This window comes from Periplaneta americana, chromosome 14 (genome assembly GCF_040183065.1).
Source record: "Periplaneta americana isolate PAMFEO1 chromosome 14, P.americana_PAMFEO1_priV1, whole genome shotgun sequence".
Lineage (NCBI taxonomy): Eukaryota > Metazoa > Arthropoda > Insecta > Blattodea > Blattidae > Periplaneta > Periplaneta americana.
Window position 1 is genome coordinate 14,855,301 of NC_091130.1, and position 24,589 is coordinate 14,879,889.

General features: G+C 35.5%; 1 protein-coding gene across 2 annotated transcripts in view; it reads left to right on the forward strand.

Moving 5' to 3' along the window:
* ftz-f1 (ftz transcription factor 1) overlaps nucleotides 1-24,589 on the forward strand; it is an 897,129-nt gene that overhangs the window by 866,200 nt on the left and 6,340 nt on the right. For both annotated transcript variants that reach the window (XM_069845012.1, XM_069845011.1), the window contains 2 exons: nucleotides 10,100-10,358; nucleotides 15,878-15,978. In XM_069845012.1, coding sequence (XP_069701113.1) covers nucleotides 10,100-10,358; nucleotides 15,878-15,978 — 360 coding nt within the window. The remainder of the gene's footprint in view (nucleotides 1-10,099; nucleotides 10,359-15,877; nucleotides 15,979-24,589) is intronic.

Consider the following 24,589-nt stretch of genomic DNA (forward strand, 5'->3'; position numbering starts at 1 on the left):
CGTAGATGGGAGGATAATATTAAAATGGATTTGAGGGAGGTGGGATATGATGATAGAGACTGGATTAATCTTGCTCAGGATAGGGACCGATGGCGGGCTTATGTGAGGGCGGAAATGAACCTTCGAGTTCCTTAAAAGCCATTTGTAAGTAAGTAAGTTCAAATGTACAACAGGTTCATGTACCTTCGAACATACCCTCTGGTACCGCGGAACACATGGGATATAGGTGGGAATATAGCTGTAAAAACTGACAATCGTATTTAAAATGTATTTGCCGTCATAAACCAGAGCAGGCTTCTCTGATTGAGATTTTATTTCCTGGAGGAGCAATAACTGCTTCAACAACTTTCTTCAAGGCATCCGGATCAATTGGAGGCCTCTTAACTCCAGACTTACTTCGTGACATGATCTTAAAATAAAACAAAAACAAAAACCGATAGAAGCGTGTAATTTGGAACATGTTCCATGGTACAAAATGTTTTGTGTTCGAAGGTACAAGAGGGTGCACGTTTAAACAAATATGGCTCCCAAAACTAGAGATTCGAATAAATCATGGAAATTAAAATATGTTATTACTTACCAGATGATAGGGAACACACTGTACTCGATTGATAATAACAAATACAATCTGGTTTTGTGTTAAAAAACATATATATCAATAAACGAAATGTTTGATTTTGGTACTAAAAAATGGTTTTGTCCAAAGAAATCACACTTTGCAATAAATCAAACTGAAACTACGACCAGAACTACTTAGCGGCTTTCTCTACAATATACTTCAGTTTGAGTTCTCTAGGTACCAGCAAAAATTAAAAAACAAAAAATGTTCAAAGGTAGACTATGCCGAAGGTACAACAGTCTCCCCTAGATGATGAGAGAAAAATGTGATTCATAATTTTGTTTTTAAACTCTTCTGTACTGTACAACTGTACTTAGCGACACGGTATAATTATATGATTATATTATAGTCAGCCACAAGTTCAGACAGCTCAAGTGTTATCGATTTACGAATCAGAAAAGTTAATAAGTATTACGGAATGTAAACCTACGTTTCAACCAGCGCCTAGTACATACGAAACAAATGACTGATAAACATGTCTACCATATCAAGATAAACAAGTTTCACTCATATTTATGAACACAAAACAAAAACCAGTCCGTTACATCCTTCAGCGCTGTTATGTTGAGTTTACTAGTCAATAAAATACAGGAAGTTCTCTGATAACGAAATTCTGATAATTTCTCTTCGTGTTGTACCTTTGATTGGCAAACTTGGTTTCTAGCGTTCAAATTGCGGAAGCGATTTTATATTGTTTGCATAAAAATTTTATTGAGTTATTGTTGTAATATTAGACGCAAAAAGAGTAAATCATGGTTAATGCGATATTAAATATATAAGAAGGAAACTATATTTCCATGCATTTCTTACCATAAATTATTTTTCTGTAAAGACTCAACGTTTACAGACGCGCGCGCGTGTTTTGTTTTTCTTTTTTGTGTGGACGCTATGAAATCGCGTATTACCTTATTTTTACATTCTGAAATTCATGTTGTTTTCAATTGTCTATACTGCATATGATAATAATTTAATTCTGAAGTTACAAAAATGTGTTGTAGTGTACACATGAACAATTTCTCATTTATTTTTTTATAAAGTCCATGTAATATCACAAAACAATGTCTAATTTACTTTATCGTCAAAAGAGGAAATACTTCAGTTATTCTTATTACACTCTGGTATACTATTTGACGTCCGAGCCATTCCACCATGGTCTAAGGCAGCCGTGGCGAAAATGTGATCGTGCGCCGAGCCACTGTGTAACTTGCAACGTGCATAGCACCTATGGAGGGAGGCGGACACCAGAAAGGGAAGTGAAGCAACTGTCTGATTTATTAACGGATTTTCATTTTCCTTACGTCAAACACTTAAATATAATTTTATACAGTATAAGGTTGCAAACTAATGTTTAGTACGTGTAACGAAGAAAGAAATGAACAATATCACAACCTAAAATTAACTGTCTTCAGAATGTCTCAAAGTTTCAAAATCAGGAATTATGTCACTTTCTGCCAGTAGTAGTTGAGCACGAAGGTATTTGTCTATCAGTGGTGATCTAAATTTGGTTTTTACTATTTTCATTGTTGAAAATAATTTTTCACAAACGTAAGTTGTAACGAACATGGCTTCAACTCATGGGGGATGAAATTTCGGCCAGTGTATGGGACCAATGCCCAGTCAGTATCACGATGCACTTCGGGACTATGATAGGTAGCGAAATCTGGTTATGAAAGCTAGCTATAACGGCTGGAGGGATCATCGCCTAATCACACGATCTTGTTGGATGATCGTCCACCTCTGCTTCGGCATGTGACCGGTCGGTCTGGGCCCTTAAAGGGCTGTATTAGTATTAGTATTTATTTAATTAACCTGGTAGAGATAAGACCGTCAGGCCTTCTCTGCCCCTCTACCAGGGAATTACAACTATAATATGAAGAATAAAATTACAATTAATATTAAATTTACAGTTACAATAAAAATTAAAGTACGACAAGATTACCTGATTAATGCAAGCTAGACATTTTATCATAGAAGTTAAGAGCAAAGAATAATTTTGTATTTACTGAATTACAAATTAAACCTAGAATAACAAAATTCTATAGTGATGAAATTACCGGATATTGAAATATTTTGTGATAGATTAAGAGAACTATTTACAATAAACCATGTCTGAACGAGTCTCAATTACTGACCAAGTGCCTAGTAAGTTTGCGTTTGAATTGAGTTTTATTTCGACAGTCCCTGATGCTAGCAGGTAACGAATTCCAGAGTCTTGGCAGGGCTGTTGTGAAAGAGGATGAGTATGAGGAGGTGGGATGGGATGGTATTGTTAGTATTGTTTCATGGCCAGAGCGTGTGTTCAGATTATGGTGGGAAGAAAGGTAAGTGAAACGAGACGACAGGTACGAAGGGATAGGAGAGTTCAAGATTTCGAAGAGAAGGAGAAGTGAATGTAAATTTCTTTTCTTATCTAGTTTAAGCCAACCTATTGTTTCCAGGGATGGAGTGATATGATCATATTTACGAACATTGCTTACAAAACGTACACACAAATTATGAGCACGTTGAAGTTTCGTTTTGTTGTCGCTGGGGATACAGATGTTATTTTACGGACTATTGATGGATGGAACCATTGTCTTACCTCTAAATTTTTACATCGCTAGAAATAGCCTCTAAATTTTACCTGGAGCCCTCTCATCCAGGAACATGATTCCTTTACGTGCCGACACGAACCTCGTAGCTTCAGTTACTGGTGAAGGATGGTACGCTAAGGATTTATTTTGCCCATGGCGGGTTTGAACCAGCGAATCTTAAATATAATGACGATTATTGTAAGCACAACAGCCTGAAATGTTTTGCCTGCGCCCAGTGGGTGCACAGAGCGATTGTGATGCGCCGAGTGCATGAACAGCCTGGGCTGGCTAACGTTTCGGATGGCGCGGCGCGGCAAGGGCCCGCCCTAACCTTGGAGTCAAGGCTCTTCCTGAAAGCTGCCGCGCAGGAATGTGAAAGTCGACGAGCGCACGACCGATGCGCGAGACAAGGGATCCGGCAGGAGACGTCCCACACGGTTTCGTCTATAATAGCCATTATTATTATTATTATTATTATTATTATTATTATTATTATTATTATTATTATTATTATTATGTACGTTTAACCATAATCTGGAAATAGATTTACGTCGTGGCTATCATGAGTTCGAATCTTCTATTGCAGACTTTCTCAAACTTTTTTGAAGTGAGGGCCACTTTTTTTTAAACCAGAACAATTCCGCGGACCACTTACTCTTATTTCGAAGCCAAATTTATAAATTTTTGTAGCATAGGGGAGACTGTTGTGCCTTTAGCATAGTGTACCTTTGAACATTTTTTGTTTTTTAATTTTTGCTGCTACCTAGAGGACTCAAACTGAAGCAGATTGTAGGGAAAGCCGCTAAATAGCTCTGGTCATAGTTTCAGTTTGATTTACTGCAAAGTGTGATTTCCGTGGACATAAGAAGTTATTTTAGTACCAAAGGTAAACATTTCGTTCATTGCTATATGTTTTCTAACATAAAAACAGATTGTATTTGTTAATATCTTTCAAGTACGGTGTGTTCCCTATCATCTGGTGAATAATAACATATTTCAATTTCCATGATTTATTCGAATCTCTAGTTTTGGGAGCCATATTTGTTTAAAGTACCTTTGAACACAAAATATGTTGTACCACGGAACATATTCCAAAGTATTCTGTTATTTTAAGATCATGTCACGAAGTAAGTCTGGAGTTAAGAGGTCCCCAGTTGATCCGGATGCCTTGAAGAAAGCTGTTGAAGCAATTATTGCTCCTCCAGGAAATAAAATCTCAATCAGAGAAGCCTGCTCTGGTTTATGATGGCAAATACATTTTAAATATAATTGTCAGTATTTACAGACTACATTCCTACCTATATTTCATGTGTTCCAATTTACAAGAGGGTATGTTCCAAGATACATAAACCTGTTGTACCTTTGAACACATTACATATCCCTTCATTTTATTTTTTCCATCCTTAATAGATCAATAAAATAGGAAAATACATACAGGAAGGTGTAAAGGAATCTTCAATAATTATTTCAAGAATTTTTTCATTTAAAACATTTCATTTCCCAAAATTAAAAAAAAATAAAATGTGAAACGTGTTTAAAGGTACAACAGTCTCCCCTATTTTAATACCAGTATACTTATATTTTAAAACAAAATTAATTAATTATAATACTTTTCTAATTATATTTTTGTAGCCAATCACAAGTAACTTATAACAAATTCTGTGCATTGTTGATTCATCGCTTGCCTGTTAGCAGTTGTTTGAAATCCTTCTTATGTGGTACACGCAGTAGTTGTCCATGTCTCTGTTAAATAGTACCCATTATAAATAATGGAAAACTGACTTCGATCCGGATTTTTGAAAAGAAAGGAACATCATGATACGCTTCATTTAGGCAGTGCTAACAGTTCAGAAGCTGTGTGTGAAGAAATATATCAGAAATATTTAGCCCTAGTGATAGCTATTCAAAGAAAAAATACTTTCGTAAATATGTCAAGAGTTATTTGGAACTTGGATTTACTTGGTGTGGCAATAAGAGTGAACTAAAACCTCGGTGCGCTGTTTGTTACGAAGTGCTTTCAAACGAGTGTATGAAACCCGCGAAATTGAAACGGCACTTAGAGACGAAACACGCAAGTGTAAAAAGTACACCTGTCGGATTTTAAAATAGGCGGAGTCTAAAATTTCTTATATCGTCATGTGGAAAAAGAAATAAAAACATCAATGCAGAAACATGCCCGATTTTCAGCAAGTAAAGATGTAATTTGGCACGTTCTATTTTATTGGTGTACGACGTATTGTACGTTCCCATTTCAATGTGTAGACTGGGTGTCGGCAAAACTATCAAGAAAGTCTCAATACATGAAAAGGTTCGGTATTTTGGTCCTCTGTTATGAATTCGAGTGGTCCCTGGCTGGGTTACAGGCGCGGCACCAGATGTGCAGGGGAAAGATGGCGAGAAATGCCACGTTCATAGTGCTTTAAATCCCTCGTTTGTTGCTGAGAGTAGAGTGGGTAGACGGTTAGGGTAAGAAATTATTTCATAAAATATTAGTACTGGCAGAAAAAATGAAAAGCGATTATGATGTGTAATTTCCAAACTCTGAGATTTCCAGCTATAGTGTGATACGCAATTCGTTTCAATTTTATTTCTTCTTCTGTCTTTTTTGAAGGACCACAAGGGCAGAACTCGAGGACCACAGGTGGTCCGCGGACCATAGTTTGAGAAACGCTGTTCTATTTTGTTGTTTCCTTATGTTATTTTTACCTATACTGCTTTCGCTGTAAGAAAAATCCTAATGTAAACATAAGCACGTTGCTGTCGTAACCGTGATTGGCTCCCCGTCGAAACACTCACATGACGCAGGAAAATATAGTCCGTATTTGGAAACCATAATCTTGTATTATTTGAAAATAAAAAACTGAATTCTAGTTGTTAAATACGATGAAACATATAACTTCACTCATAAGTAAAACGATATGTAAAAGAAAAGCTACTTTTATATTTTGTTATGTACTATGAACGCGGATGAATACCAACAGTAACACCGAGGTAGTCTGTTCTTGTAAGAAGCTGGCGTCACTTGAGCTCGTAGTTGTTCACATAAGCACGTGGTACTGAAGTATGGCTTCTGTATCGTCGGTGTGTGTGGTTATTAAACATACGAGTGAAACCCTCTCAAAAACGGATAAAAAGAAATAGTCCTTAATGTATATAATAAGTTAAAATGAGTTTTAATTACAGTAATTATAAAGTAAATGTTTCCCAAGCAAACGAATGCATAGTAGTGAGGTTAGGCCTACTTGACGAGTAACGGGAAACGTTTAACATGAAACAGAATGTACAACAGTAGGCGGGAACATGTACTGAGAATCTATGGCGCCAAACAGCGGCCAATGAAGCCTCACTTCAGTCATGTGCTATTTTGTTTATATTAGGATTTTTCTTACAGCGAAAAGATTATAGGTGTTACACTTATTGTCAGGTTAAGTGAAATTTCTGCGAGAGAGCATGGAAACGTTTGACAGAAATTATGCATGTGGCAAACGCTCCTCGCCTGTTGCTCTTCTCGGGTAAAGGAATCCGCACATTTGGCCCAGTTCGCAAGTGAAATGCCAGCGGATTAATTTGTTGCATAAATGTCACCTGCTGGCGTGCCGGACGCCCCACAACTGAGACAGTTCTGCGACTTCTTGTCCACTTCCTTGTGGCCGAACCCCGCGCTTGGAGTAATAGGCCTAACCAAAGTTTAGTCTATTGGCCTCTTTCATCTGAAGGACTGGGATAAAATATGTAATTCATTTGGCAACATTATGCAGAACAAAACCAAACCACAACATGAGACACATTAAGTCGATGATGACTTTGCTCTTGTCACTTTAACTCAAGCAACAGTTTGTAAGCATGCTTCTTCGGAGCGAAAATAGCGGTGTAAACTCTAACTAGTAAATCGAGGCGCGAATGTAAATCTAAATAGTTATTTTCTGTTCTCTTTTATAATTTTATTTTAGTTCCTTTGACTTTCATATGTAGCTAACTGTAAATTATTATTATTATTATTATTATTATTATTATTATTATTATTATTATTATTATTATTATTATTATTATTATTATTACAGTGAAACCTGTTCAAATCGGAACCTGAATAATCCGGAATCCTGTCTATTTCGCAACAATTTATTGGTCCCGGCGAAATTTATATGTATTATGTGTAATTTTTCCTGAATAAAACGGAAACTGTCCAACGCGGAAACGGAAACTGCATGCTACTGTTCAAAACGGAAACAATATTTTGGACACACTATACAGTATTTTGTAACCATATTTTGAAACAGCGCGTAATTTCAAGGAATATACGAAATATGTACATAGGTCACTAAGATAAAAACAAGTTTTCTTTGCAAAATTCTAGAGGGTGCGAGGGTGTGTTGGCCTGTCGGTCATAAATTTTATTACCCTGTTGACTAGGCAGACGAGTCCCTTCAAAGATTTTCAATGCTTCACACCCGTATACTGTCGTAGCTAAACAGAGCGCAAGTGTAGTGAATTCCTTGTAAAAAAAAAAAAGTTGCATAAAATGTGACATTAACATTAAGTGATGAAGTAAAAGTTATCCAGATAAAGGAAAATTAGAAACAAAGTCTATGTGAAATAATATTGACACTTCAAAAAATACAGATCATAATGAGTGAGTAGCTTGCGGCCAATATTGGTGACTCAAAAGGAACCAGAAAGCAACTGTTTATGTGGAAATAAATGAACTGTTGTGGGAGTGTGTTCTTCATGATCTTTCAAAGAACAAGCCAATTTCTGGATCTATTCTGCAAAGCAAGCTATTGAACTGGGAAAGAAATGAAATAAACCAGAATTGAAGGCTTCTAATAGATGGCTCCTAGTCCAATTAATTAATAATGTGCAGTGATATGCAGTACAGTATTAGAGTATAGTGTTAGACATTAAACAGAATGAGATTAGTAAACTTTAGTAATGTTTAATGACTAATGAGTGAGTTACGATAATATTTGTACAGAAAATGAGATTTTAATCAAGATGATTCACCGGCATAATAAGTGATAGAAAGCTGATTGAATGTGATGAGTGTTAAATGGAATATTTTGTACTTCGTGCAGTTTGCGGCATGCCATTTTGTTTTTCATGTATATAAATAACAAAATATTCCATTTTAATGTTACACCTGAATAATACGGAAATCTATCCATAACGGAAAAAAAAAAATTAGGACCATGTCACTTCCGTCTTGAACAGGTTTCACTGTAGTTATTTTCTGTTCTCTTTTATAATTTTATTTTAGTTCCCTTGACTTTCATATGTAGCTAACTGTAAAATTATTATTATTATTATTATTATTATTATTATTATTATTATTATTAAAGTGTTTTCATAATTATTTTGTAATAAAATAGATATTGACGTAATTTAAAGTATAATGTACGCCTAAGCCTAAATCTAAGTACATATTTTCTGTCCTCTTTTTTTTTCCGAAAAATGTCCTCTTTTTTAAGCAAAGTAGCATTATAGAAGAGTCGGCCTGGTTGGCACAGTTGGTATAGCGCTGGCCTTCTATGCCCGAGTTTGCGGGTTCGATCCCGGGCCAGGTCGATAGCATTTAAGTGTGCTTAAATGTGACAGGGTCATGTCAGTAGATTTAATGGCATGTAAAAGAACTGCGGGACAAAATTCCAGCACACCGGCGACGCTGATATAACCTCAGCAGTTGCTAGCGTCGTTAAATAAAACATAACATTAACATTAAACATTGTAGAAGATATTCTTTTGATACTTTAGATTTCAGATGACATAATATGTATAAAACACGAGATAATCTACTACACACATAATTAACATGTTCATCCCAGGTCAGTTTAGTGTCCAAAATAATAATAATAATAATAATAATAATAATAATACTTACTGGCTTTTAAGGAACCCGGAGGTTCATTGCCGCCCTCACATAAGCCCGCCATTGGTCCCTATCCTGAGCAAGATTAATCCAGTCTCTACCATCATATCCCACCTCCATCAAATCCATTTTAATATTACCTTCCCATCTACGCCTCGGCCTCCCCAAAGGTCTTTTCCCCTCTGGCCTCCCAACTAACACTCTATATGCATTTCTGGATTCGCCCATACGTACTACATGCCCTGCCATCTCAAACGTCTGGATTTAATGTTCCTAATTATGTCAGGTGAAGGATACAATGCGTGCAGCTCTGCGTTGTGTAACTTTCTCCATTCTCCTGTAACTTCATCCCTCTTAGCCCCAAATATTTTCCTAAGCACCTTATTCTCAAACACCCTTAACCTCTCTCAAAGTGAGAGTCCAAGTTTCACAACCATAAAGAACAACCGGTAATATATCTGTTTTATAAAGGCTAACTTTCAGATTTTTTGACAGCAGACTGGATGATAAAAGCTTCTGAACCGAATAATAACAGGCATTTCCCATATTTATTCTGTGTTTAATTTCCTCCCGAGCATCATTTAAATTTGTTACTGTTGCTCCCAGATATTTGAACTTCTCCACCTCTTCAAAAGATAAATTTCCAGTGTTTATATTTCCATTTCGTACAATATTCTGGTCACGAGACATAATCATATACTTTGTCTTTTCGGGATTTACTTCCAAACCTATCTCTTTACTTGCTTCCAGTAAAATTCCCGTGTTTTCCCTAATCGTTTGTGGATTTTCTCCTAACATATTCACGTCATCCGCATAGACAAGCAGCTGATGTAACCCGTTCAATTCCAAACCCTCTCTATTATCCTGGACTTTCCTAGTGGAATACTATAGAGCAAAGTTAATAATAATAATAATAATAATAATAATAATAATAATAATAATAATAATTTGAACCACAGACATGAAAGATAACATGAATAACCTTTCTAAAATTGCACAATAATTATAGCTTGAAAGTTGAATTTACTTTGATTCTTGTGGCAGGTGGACGACCAGATGAAGCTGCTCCAACATTCGTGGTCGGATATGTTGGTACTGGACCACATGCACCAACGCATGCATAACAACCTGCCCGACGAGACCACCCTGCCCAACGGACAGAAGTTCGACCTGCTCTGCTTAGGGTTACTCGGGGTACCCACCCTCGCCGACCACTTCAACGACCTCATGGCCAAGCTACAGGACCTCAAGTTCGACATCACGGACTACATATGCGTCAAGTTCCTGCTACTACTCAACCCCGGTAAGGAGATAGTTTAAGTAATTAAAATGAGTGTTGTGGAATTTAATCGATTAATCGATCAATTTCTGTTGTAAGATTAATCGATCAAAAATATTTAATGGAATAATCGAGTCGATTAGAATTAATCGGTTGTAGTTGATATTAATTATTATTTTGTTAATACAAACTCTCACTAAAAATTCCGACAATATTCCTCTGTCGGAAATTGCCTACTTAAAAGCGCAATAGTACTGTTATTTTCTAACTGCAAAACAGGTAGCGTAGGGAAAACCTTTGCACAAACACTTCAGAAAGAGATGGAGATATGAGGACAGTGACCTAGTCTACCTTTATTGAAAGTTGAAGCGCGAAACCCTTATTAAGTTTTATGCTTTTCCAAGAAAACGTCCACCTTGTTGTCAGCTCATTTCCTAGCATATGAAATACTGTAATTTACATACTTTTCTGGGATTCGTCCCCCTCATCCCTTATAAAATAGCCATGTCTACACTGTGTGCAAGTGAGAGTGTAACTATCTTCTTCTCTTTCTAAAATCTGGTAATTCGATTACAATAGGGGCCAGTCTTTTGTTTCGACCGCTGTAGTTTTGCAGTTGCAGTTCCTGTACCAAATTTGTATATGAAGGTTGTGTGTTTAGTTTGATAAAGAAAAAAAAATCAGTTTTCTGTGGTTTGTGAAAAGTGTAAACTTCATTATGTCATATAAGAATTGAAACGTTTGGATATAAATTGAACGGTCGTGGAGAAATGCTTGACAGAAAAAAAAAATGTTTTTTCGTGTTTAGTGATGCAGGAAACATTGTTACTAAACTTAGAGCGGCACTTAATTCGGAGCATGTGAATGCACTCACATGTTTAAAATCATGGATGAAGCAGCATTAACTAGAGAGTCTTCATACTTTTTGTTATTTATGTTTGTCTCAAAAATTCCCGGAGCAATTGACACAATAAATTATAAGCCTCATAATAAATATATTAGTAAGTAATTAAAATAGTTGTTTTGTAATATAACGATACAATATATACAGATATACAACATTTAATACTTATGCTTATCACCGAACACAATTTAAATTTAACAATAATTGTGTATTACAGTATATTAAAACATTTTTTTCAACTCGATCAGAACTCGATTAATCGATTAAATTCAAATAGTTAATCGATTAAATATTTTGATCGATCAACAGCACTAATTAAAATCTATATTTAAATTGTAACACAAAAAATTCAAAATGGTTCGAAGGTAGGATATACAGGGTGAATCAAAAATCTGGATCCATATAAATATCTTCCATATGCTTGATTTTCAATTACTATAGGTGTTACCAGTATTTGTAATACCAAATGCTCTACCAGTGACATATTCGATTCTAGCCCTCAGCTGTCTCAAAAGCCGCCGTTTTGGATGAAACTTTGAAATTTTAAATTTAAAGGGTAGGTACTCAAAATCATGTGAAATTTTGTGAAAAAAAAAAAGACTGGTGCAATCTGTTTTGAGATATCTCTAATCGTTTTCAAGTTATTTAAAGATAACTGTCATAATGACACAAACATTAGTTACTGCATCTACAGATATTTTGTAACATGGTACAGTACTAAGGAGGCTTTGGAAAATGTATTTTTATGCAATTCTGGTAATTGACTTTGCCTGCTTTATTGTTTGGTGATCTAGCTACAGATCACCATATCGTTTATTTAGATATCGTCACACACTTAGAAGGAAATGGGATGGGGAGGGTGCAGCATACCTACGAAGCATGAATGTTGCCGCTTTACCAGGCGCTCGGTTCACGGCGCCCCAACCAGCAAAAAAAATTGCATTATCTCGTAAATGGTAAATTTGCGGGCCCTTGTTTACTGGAAATTTTTTGCTTCTCTTCGTGTTTACTTCTCATCCCTAAATTTTGGCCATTACTTTTGAAACACCCTGTATAATATATAGTGCAGTGGAATTAATTTAAATTATTGCAGTATGTTTCTGAAGATGTGGATCATTTTACATCCGTATAAACTCCTTTCTCTTAGATGCTTGTATGTAGCAAAAGGTGGCACAGATGAAAAGGTGCAGATGATGATGATTATGGTGATGATGTACGGGTGGGTTACATCTGGCCTGTGTTTAGGGCATTTCGTAACTGTAAATTTCGTCACCGTTATAGTGTGTCATTTTTTTTCATCATCAAATACATTTTGTCATCCTGTTTTTGGTCACTGAGGAGATTTTGTCACCGAAGATATTTCGTCATCATATACATTTTGTCATATTTTTATACTGAGGGAATTTCGTCACCAAAATAATACAGAAATTACATTTACGCTGTTTTTATTATGAGTCCAAAACCATCACTATATAATTATTTTAATGCTCTGTATTAACATAGATTTTGAAGTTCTGACCTATGGCACGTAGGTAACCAAGGATGTTATCTTCTCTTCTATAGGCTTCATACTTATCGACAATTCTTGCAATTCTGTTATCTAAGGACGTGTCTTTCTTCTTTTTCTGGGTGGAGATTGACCTGCTTCTAATTTCTCAATGTCCTGATGTATCCTTGCAGTCTCCTCCTTTAGTAACTGAAGGACATGGTAAAAGGAGGGATTTGCTTTGCCCGTTAAAGTATTGACACGTCTACACCACCCTTCGCAAGTATTTGTTGTTCTGGGCAAGTTTTCCCTGGTACGAATATAACAATTCTATGTACGTATTATTTTATATAGGTAACTTCAAGGGAAGCGATACGAAGGGCGGAAAAATTGTGATGAAGAAATTAAATTGGTGACAAAACATGGTAATGACTAGGGCTAGGATTTTGATGAAATTGCATCTTTTTTCTAGTAAGCCAGAAACATAGCTGCTTTAGTATTTATATGTTATGTGATAAACTGAGTGTTTTAAAACATATTTGTTAGGGCATTTTTGTGCATTTTATGCCTGTTTCAACTCATAAGAGCATCTTTTGTTTTATTAGGTAATTTTTTAGGCATTTTCATTTAATTTTGGCCATAAATCCCCATTGTTAATGTAAAATAATGTTTATATCCTTCGATATTTTCTCTACATATTTTGTCCATTAATACCCATTATTTTGTATAATATTTTAATCGTTTATCTACACAAATATTATCATTTTAACGTAGTACACCCCATGTAATGGATCAATCCAACACCCCTTCAATATAGACTCCTCTATGCCTGCTAATTCCGGATAAGAGTGGCCTTGTGGTGGACTACCTGAAACTACATCAGGTAAAATAATTAATTAAAGTGTACTACTTAGAAAAAATGATGTAAAATTAATTAACGAATTTAATTTAATTACTACTCTAAATATTAAGTAGTACAAACTTCTTTCCCTACTAAGCTAATTATGTAAGATCAATTTTAGGGCATTTTAAGGGCAATTTTGAAGATTTTTAGGTCATAAATGCATTGTTTTTAGGGCATTTTTTCGTGATTTATAGTTCATCAAAATCCTAGCCCTAGTAATGACAAAATTGATTTGGTGACAAAATATTTATTTATTTATTTATTTATTTATTTATTTATTTATTTATTTATTTATTTATTTAACCTGGTAGAGATAAGGCCATCAGGCCTTCTCTTCCCCTCTACCAGGGGATTACAACTACAATATTAAGAATACAATTACAGTTACAAAATATGGTGGTGACAAAAGTGAATCGGTGACAAAATGTTGCAGTGGCAAAATGTAATATGTGACGAAATCATCGGGTGACGAAAAATCGGTGACGAAAATTTCGGATCCCGTCTGGCCTTGACGCCGGCCCCTCTCACTTCCCCATGGACCTGAGTGCAGGAGGGGATCACACTGCAGTGGGTCTTAGACCCTTATTGCACTCCGCGCACGTTGTTATGGTTCAGGTCCTGGGGCACTTCCTCTCCTCACCCTCCTCTTCTCGCCATCAAATAAAAAAAAAACACCTGCTGTCCGCAGAACAAGTTGAGTGTTGCAGAGACTTCGTCGGTCCTGCCACGTGGGGACGCCGCTCCGGCCAGATTCGAGTCTCTGTGACGGCCATACTTTCGACTTCATTGCGCCGTTATCCACTTTCGTTAGATCTGTAGTTCTGCCAGCATGAAACCAAATGAAAGTGAAGTTTTCACAAGTCAACTCATGAATACAAACCAGCGCAACTCAAGTTACGAGATTTTTGTGGGACAGTGCAGCTGTGTAATAGATTTGTTTTTGTTTTTTTCTTCTTTCCTTTTAGGTTAATTTAACCTAGCGTTAGTAGAATAATAATAATTAATGGGACTCGAACTTCTGTGACGTGTCATATTTTTATCCTGGTCTCTTTATACAAACTTAAATTAAATTAAAACACTTTTCTAGCTTTTCTGAACACGATGACACGGTTTTTATTGATCATATAAATGGATAAATTTATCGTATCTTACCATTAAACTTCGGATTTTAGGTTAAGTTATGGTGAAACGAGCGTTGAGGGACTTCCGCCGATTTTGGAATAGACACCGACGCACTTGAACTGCCAACATAGAAAACAAAAAATCACTACCTGTTCAAGAGCGCCACACTCAATCGCTTTCACCTTCATCTTAACGGGATAATAAAAGCCTAAACTAACCTAACCAAACCTGTAACTAAAATCCTAAACTAACCTAACTTGGCACAGATTCGCCTATACAAGGCATAACAAAAGCCTAAACTAATCTAACCCGTCACTAAAATCCTAACCTAACCTAACACTAAAATCCTAAACTAACCTAACCTGTCATAACACTCCATTTTCCTACCTCTACACACTTCCCTGAGGTATGAAAATGGCCGAATTTCTATCCCGCTGGAACATTGCACACTAGCGTGAAACCCCGTGAAACGTTCGTAATGTCTCGTAAGTTATGTTGGTACGACATGTAAGACGGCTGAAGGTGCATATCCGCAATAAGAAAAAGAAGTCCCTCAACGTTCGTTTAACCAAATTCCTTTTTTTTTTTTTTTTTTTTTTTTTTTTTTTTTTTTTTTTTTTTTTTAGGGATAAATTAAAACTAGTTGAATATCTTCACATTTTATATAATATGAACATTTGAAAGCGGTTTTATGGTGCCAAAAAATATCTGTTTTGCCCATTGGGACCTATTTCTAAGATTTTAGAGCCTAAAAATGTCATTACTATTTGTCACGTATATATATTTTTTAAATTTCCGTGTAGCAATGAAAGAGGGAAGTTTTGAATGTCATGGGGTGGGTTTGGTTCAAATATACATTAAAGTGATATAACAATATGTGAATTAAATTGTTTAACATTGGAGAAATGGCAATAATGTAAAATGATACCTTTGTGAAATAAATTATTTTAAAGTCAGGAAGAAGCATATTATGCACTAATTTAAATTTCTTCTCTAAAATATGGTAGAAAAGATATGTTTCATGTAATATTGATATCAAAATTGGATAACTATAATTAATTATGATTTGATTTACTGTGTTGACGTTGAGAAGTATTGTTAGTAAACCAGTGAATGTGTGATTTCAGATGTGCGAGGCATCATGAACCGGAGGCACGTGCAAGAGGGTTACGACCAAGTGCAGCAGGCGCTATTAGACTACACTGTCAACTGCTACCCACAGATCCAGGTGAATTACAGGGCAGTCTGTGCTTGTGGTCACAATATCGTATGTTAGGCAACAGTGACTAAGAATGGGCAGTTGCTAGATAGGCAGGACTTGGTGAAGCTTCTGTGCGTATGGGCTTGGGACTTTTATTAGAATGCAATACTTCTTGTATTAGTTTGTAGATATGCTCTTTAAAGGTCGCCATTTTCTTGCTTTTACGATCAGAATTTATACCAAAAACCTTACTATAATAATACCGGACATTTGTATACTAGCAGCATTGACGTGAGTGCGAAATATCGCGGACCTGACATAATATAGCAGAGCGGCGTGGAATTAGTACGTCCACAACAGTGTTGCCAACTCGATTCATAAAAACTGCTGTGAAGCCGTGCAGAAACCGCTAAATTGCTGTATTGTCTATGGAAAATTATATTACTTTGCCGCTGTGAGTGCTAAAAATACTCGCTAAATCCCTATATTAGCAATACAAATTTCATACATTTTATCCGCTAAACTAACGCCGAAAAACGCTAGATCTAGCGGGAAAACCGCTGAATTGGCAACACAGGTCCACAAATACAAATATTAACATAGCGGGATTCGGACTATTGTTTAAAACGTGAGTTACTAATGTGGAATAATAATATGAAACGCTTAAGAAATGTTGAATAATATTTAATGTAAAATTATCTTCAAAGCTGCATATTATGAGAAATATTGCGTACTTCGTATTGTTTTCCGTAATTAATTGTTACATGTTTTCTCTTTGGTTTAGTGAGACAAAATAAATTCTGACATTAAGATGAATTTACAATAATGCTTTATATACGCATTGCTGACAACTGCAAAGATAAAATTGATAGTAATCTGATGCTTGTAATAATTAGTAAAGGCATGTGGACAACAATAAACTTAATTTGATAAAACCTTAAAATTTCCAATACATTTTAACTTCTATTCGTTTATTAGGTCTAAATAAAAAAAAACTAATTTGTATTTTTCTACCAACACAAAGACGAAGGAATTAGGCCTACTAAAGAATGTTGTTGACTCACGTTTTATGATCCCTCGGAAATCGAAAGTATGATTTGGATCAATTTGTAATGCTGTAATTTTTTAGCAATTATAAACAGCATATATGCACCCTGACATTTTAACACAGCACTAATTAATAAAACTATTAACTAGCCCAGCAACAATATACGTACATTGCAGTTGATTACAGCTTGTTCCGCGAGTATCGCCACATTGGCCGCCTAGGTAGCAGCACCAGTGTCGTTCGCGCAGAACTGTGCGGTATTATTATAGTAGGGTATTTGTTTATACTTAGGCTTACAAATAAATATCTACAGGGAGAGACAAGTCTTTAAGTGTGCCAACAAAAAAAAAGCATCTTTCAAATAGATGTCAATATCTTCTGCCTTCCACATATAGGAGCATAGCCACGAAACAGTACAGAGTTTTAGACTTAATAGAGAATAAAAGAAAAAAAATATGGATGTCACTTATCATCAGAATGGACAGAAATAGGCTTCCTAAAAAGCTATCAGTAACAGAGTTCTGAAACATAGAAATGTGACGCAACAGGAAATGGGAAACTTGTAGACAGATTAAGTTAAATGAAATAAATTTTAAATAATAAAAGACCGTCCTGGTGATTACAGATGAGTTTGTTTATGAGACAGCCAAGATTATTGGATCTTGAAAACTGGGTCGTCCAGACACTGGGAACTCAACTCATCTGATAACTGGGAAGAATGTGGCCTTTGAGCAAGGTCATTTGATTGCTTAACGGAAGGGTAGAAACTTTGATATCATGTGAACGGAACTGTGAAGAAAACTGATATAAGAGCAAGAGGGTGAAGATACAATAGAGTAAATTGAACTTAGCAGACATGGTATGGAAATTACAAGTGCACAAATGTAGGAATTGCTGTTTGGTAATTGTATCTAGGACAAACACTAATGATAAAAAGTTTTATAACTCGGCAACTGATGAATTTATCTAAATGCTGTTTACTCCAGACGCCGAGGAACTCATCAAGTTTTATGGTGGCAACACGTAATTCCATTCCTCATAACTTCCATTAGATGTTCAATTGTTGTTAAGTTTTATGTTAGGTTAGGTTGCAAGCTATATACCCCCACGGTGGTTGTCACTAAAATATCATGAAGCCAGAGAAACTCTTTTGCATGCTTGCATATTGAAGTAGGCCTACTTGTCTCACAGGAAAACTTTACCAGAAGATCTGTAATATATCTTCCAAATTCCTAAACATTACACTGACTACTAAAAACAGAATGTGCAAACCCTAGTATCACAACAGTAGAGTCATTCTGTCACCATTTCAGACTTTCGGAAATTAATATGCTGTTGAAGTTGCCCTGGTTTGCTTGATATCTAGTATTTTATTGAAAATTATTGTGAGTTTAAAACTTGCAAATAAAATGTTTCTGGGTGTGGGTTCCTGATTTTATTTGTTCATTCTACTTCCTCTGTTAACCGGAAAAGTTCGTAACATGGCAGCTAAAACATCCTGTCTGTATATAATTTTATTATATGAATGGATACTAATTATGATTCAGTCAGAATGTTAAATTTCTGGGTATTGTGACACCACAGCCATTAACGTTGTTCTCATAGAAACTTTAAAATTCATGTTGCAACTTCATTTTACACATAGTCAAATGTTATCACTACCTATGTCCATAACAACTGTGATGTGTTAAAAGTATTGAAACTTCAATGATTATTTAATATTTTGATTACAAACTGCTCCTTTTAATTCCTGTTTATCTTGAGCAGCTAAAATCTTCATACATCTATTATCTGAAGTCATGGTAGTAAGATTTTCACATGTAAATCTCCATACATCAGTTACCTGAAGTCATTGTAGTGAGAGTTTCACATGAAAATCTCCGTACATCTGTTACCTGAAGTCATGATAGTAAGAGTTTCACATGAAAATGTCCATACATCTGTTACCTGAAGTTATGGCAGTAAGAGTTTCACATGAAAATCTCCATACATTGTTACCTGAAGTCATGGTAGTAAGAGTTTCACATGAAAATCTCCATACATTGTTACCTGAAGTCATGGTAGTAAGAGTTTCACATGAAAATGTCCATACATCTGTTACCTGAAGTCATGGTAGTAAGAGTTTCACATGAAAATGTCCATACATCTGTTACCTGAAGTAATGGTAGTAAGAGTTTCACATGAAAATGTCCATACATCTGTTACCTGAAGTCATGGTAGTAAGAGTTTCACATGAAAATGTCCATACATCTGTTACCTGAAGTCATGGCAGTAAGAGTTTCACATTAAAATCTCCATACATTGTTACCTGAAGTCATGGTAGTAAGAGTTTCACATGAAAATGACCATACATCTGTTACCTGAAGTCATGGTAGTAAGAGTTTCACATGAAAATGTCCATACATCTGTTACCTGAAGTCATGGTAGTAAGAGTTTCACATGAAAATCTCCATACATCTGTTACCTGAAGTTATGGTAGTAAGAGTTTCACATGAAAATGTCCATACATCTGTTACCTGAAGTCATGGTAGTGAGAGTTTCACATGAAAATCTCCATACATCTGTTACCTAAAGTCATGGTATTAAGAGTTTCACATGAAAATCTCCGTATCTCAGTTACCTTAAGTCATGGTAGTAAGAGTTTCACATGAAAATCTCCATACATCTGTTACCTGAAGTCATGGTATTAAGAGTTTCACATGAAAATCTCCATACATCTGTTAACTGAAGCCATGGTAGTGAGAGTTTCACATGAAAATCTCCATACATCTGTTACCTGAAGTCATGGTAGTAAGAGTTTCACATGAAAATCTCCATACATCTATTAACTGAAGCCATGGTAGTGAGAGTTTCACATGAAAATCTCCATACATCTATTAACTGAAGCCATGGTAGTGAGAGTTTCACATGAAAATCTCCGTACATCTGTTACCTGAAGTCATGGTAGTAAGAGTTTCACATGAAAATCTCCGTACATCTGTTACCTGAAGTTATGGTAGTAAGAGTTTGACATGAAAATGTCCATACATCTGTTACCTGAAGTCATGGTATTAAGAGTTTCACATGAAAATCTCCATACATCTGTTACCTAAAGCCCAGAACTAAATCTGGGCATTCTAACCAGAAAGTAGGAGCTGTATGGTGTTGATGGCGTCACATTATCAAACTCCATCGTATAAACTGTTGCTTACAACACAGTGCAGTTGAGTTAAATCAGTATTATATGATAATTTGCAAATAACTGGGTGGTGAAAACGGCAGTTGAACTGAGTCCTCCTAAAGTGGCACACTAAAGACTTGAAATATACAGGTTGGTTCAGGAGGAATAGTAAATATTTTAGGAGGTGGTAGTATAGATTTTTCCAAGTAAAAGATTTCATATAAACGTGTGTTCAATTTTCAATGTGTCTGAAGATACAGCTGCTTGAATGTCAGTATAAAAAGCCTTACAAAAGATATGAAAGCAAAACAACTTATGCATTTATTAATTATATAAACGATATCTATAATTTGCAACAGTTCAAAGTAATTGTAAAAAAAATCCCACTGCACTTTTCAACTCTCTTTGCAATATTACATGATATGTTTTGGTGTTATTTTATGAGGGGGCACTATTCATCGTATGAGTGACCAATTTGTCTCGTGTGTTTATTTTTTTCTTGTAGACTTCACTTTTCATTCGTTCACAGAGACAATAGACAATAATCTAAACTAAAGGACTAAGGTTTGGGGATCTTTGTATTGTATTGTATTTATTAACATTACATGGTATTTGTACATTGCTTCACAGCTGGAATATGAAATAAGTAAAAAAAAAACTTAATACTACTATAAAATCTTAATAAATAGTCACAGTCTAGTTGAAATATATACAGAAGAGGTGTACAATGTAGTCTACTAGTACAACACAAAGTTTTAGTATCAATTTCACGAAGCGTTGTTGAATGTCATGAATTCACCTACAGAATAGAAGGCGTGAGAAATTAGGTACTTCTTTAATTTGGCCCTAAATAATTTTATGTTTTGAGTTTCATCTTTTATATCCATAGAGAGGCTATTACAAATTTTTACTGCAATATAACGCACTCCTTTTTGATAGCGCGATAGACTTGCCGGTGGAGTAAGAAAGTTATTTTTTGGCGCATATTTATGCTACGAACTGTTGAATTAGTTACAAAGTTTTCACGATTAAATACGAGGAAGATTATTAGGCCTAATGAAAAAATATGTTGTTATTTTCTAATGCCAGGCGTTTGACAATAAAGTCATTTGACCTCTTGCACTCCAATATTTTTCAAAGATATTATCATGGTCAGCCACTGAAGCACAGATTTTGAGGTGTTCCGAATCCATTTCTTGGTTTGAGTTGCACAATGGGCAGTTAGGGGACTGATATATTCCAATTCTATGCAGGTGTTTGGCCAAACAATCATGGCCTGTTGCCAATCTAAATGCAGCTACAGACGATTTTCGTGGTAAATCGGGAATTAACTCTGGATTATGATGCAGAGAGTTCCATTTTTTCCCTTGAGATTGTGTTATCAAATTTTGTTTGTTGAAGTCTTAAGTATGTAGATTTAATAAATCTTTTCACAGAGTAATATGTAGATTTAGTAACAGGTCTGTAAGTAGCAGTGACCTTGCTGGCCATTAAAGTGATCACTGTTAGAATGTTAGATTTAGGTTATGTGTCAGCTGACAGCTATAATGAGTATGTCATACCTTGTGTAAGTCTTTTTATGCGTACTATTCTAACAGCTGTATCTCCACACCCAATAAAAATTGCACACACATTTATACGAACTTTTTTATTGTTCAGGATAATCAATAACATCAACTCCTAAAATATTTACTATTCCTCCTGAATGCTCTGTATATTATTCTGGAAGTAGCAAAGAAAAATATATAGGTTAATTGCTTTTGAAAAGAAAAGAGTTTTCGTTCGTCCTACATTAGTCAGTTCATAAAGGCTGTTTTTTATATACCTTATTACGCAAAAGATAATAGATTTTTTCTAAATGCTTCACAACTTACAGAGTAACACAGTTTCATGTTTGATTGTGATGAATTAGGTTAGATTTACAGTACAGAGTCTTTCCTATTTAAACTGAGAATAATTTAGTAGAAAAGATGTTCATAAATGACGTGTCTAGATGTAGCCAATAGTGATATATCAAACTTGCTCTTTGAATGTTTCTTTCTGTGAATAGTAGCGTATATTCTGCTGGCTGGTTAGAGAGTTCCAGTAATAGCACAGAAATCAATTATTGAAAATTCAGCTGTTAGAAAAACACAACTTTTGTCATAGCACATCATTACAGTTTCATGGCTTGAATTATATCCAGAATGTACATAAATAACATAAAGTGACTTTTTTTTCAGTTAGTACTTTTTTGTTCGACAATTCTAGCTTCAAGTACACTTTCAGAAATGTTCTTTCTTGAAATATTTTGAAGTGAATAGATACAAGAAAAATTTATTTAATTAATACGTGAGTATTGATTTCCATAAACATTTTACTATGACTTGCAAAGATTATTTAAATAATTTTAAATTAAACAAGATCTTGTCAGAGAAAATATCTGAAAGTAGCGAATACAAATGCTAAATCTCACCCTAGAAATAAAAGCATAAAGTTAAATTTTGTTTATTAAAAACAGATTAATATTATTTGTAATTTATTTTCCATCAAATGGGAAGGTTATTTAGATGTTGATAGGTGTAAGTCCCTTATTTTGGTCTAAAATATTTGACAAATTAGGACAAGGACAATATTGGAACAGGTTTTCTCTGAGCACCAGTATTCATTTAATAAGAATCTGAAATAATTTTCACAGGAAAACTAGAAATTCTGTGCCTCTCTCTAGTGATCATAATAAATTTGTGTCAAATTGCTCTAAAACTTAGAGAAAATTAAATGGTATCCATAGCAACCTAACCTCAATTTCAGAAGAGGTACATAATAATAATAATAATAATAATAATAATAATAATAATAATAATAATAATAATAATAATAATTATTATTATTATTATTATTTATTATTATTATTATTATTATTATTATTATTATTATTATTATTATTAATTTATTTAATCTGGCAGAGCTAAGGCCAATAGGCCTTCTCTTCCGCCCAGCCAGACTCTAATTCTAATAGAATACAATTGCTTACATAGTTATTACATTAATATCTAGACCATAAAACAACATGGAAGTAAATAATGAAAGTTGGATAAGTAATGTTAGTGTGACAATAATAAACATTGGTAAGAAATAGTGATAATAATAATAATAATAATAATAATAATAATAATAATAATAATGAGATAATTTCAATATTTATTCTGTGATATAGCCTATATAATCATTAAACATTGAGAAACCTGAAACAGCTATTATTGTTAACAAGAATTGTTAGAAAAATATTTCATTAGTCTATTCTTAAATTGGTTTGATGTCTGACAGTTCCTGACATTACTCGGTAGGGAATTCCAAAGTCGAGGAACAGCCACAGTGAAAGAAGATGAATATGAGGATGTTCGGTGGGGGGGAATCACAGTTAAAAAATTTCGCATATGTAGAATATACGAGGTCTGTCTAAAAAGTATCCGACCTTTAGCCAGAAAAAATATTTCAAATACCTGACGGGGTTGGGACCCTAATCCCCTTCAAAGTAGGCCCCTTGTGCTTGCACACACTTAGCCCACCGATCCTTCCACTGCCGGAAACACCTCTGGAAGTCTTCTTTTGGAATGGTGTTCAGCTCCGTCGTCGCATTCCGCATTATCTCTTCTCTACTCTCAAAACGGGATCCTTTCAGTGGTGTCTTCAATTTTGGAAACAACCAGAAGTCGCAAGGAGCCAGGTCTGGAGAGTAGGGAGGTTGGTGAACGGTTGTAATTCCATGTTTGGCCAAGAAAGTGTGTATCAATTGGGATGAATGTGCGGGGGCGTTGTCGTGATGCAAGTGCCAGTTGTTCGCCGTCCACATGTCTGGTCTTTTGCGCCGAACTGCATCACGGAGTCGCCAGAGAACATCGTGATAGTACTCCTTTGTCACCATTTGTCCTTCCGGTGCGTATTCGTGATGCACAATTCCACGGACATCAAAGAAAACAGTCAGCATCACCTTGATTTTGCTTCGCACCTGCCGCGCTTTCTTCGGCCTTGGAGACTCGGGATGCTTCCATTGCGACGACTGTCTTTTTGTTCCTGGGTCGTACCCGTACACCCATGACTCATCTCCAGTTATCACGGTGTTCAGAAACCCAGGATCAGTGTTGGCGGTGTCCAGAAGGTCCTGTGCAACGTCACGACGGAGGTCTTTTTGTTCCGGGGACAACAACTTGGGCACGAATTTCGCAGCCACTCGGTTCATGTTCAAATCATCACACAAAATTGCATGTGCAGAATCTTTACTCACTCCAACCTCTTCGGCAATCTCCCGCACGGTCAAACGACGATCTGCCATCACCAAATTTCGCACCCTCTCAACAACAGCTGCACTCCGAGCAGTTTGGGGCCTGCCACAACGCTGCTCACTCTCCGCTGATGTGCGGCCATCTTTGAATCAGTTGAACCACTCCTTA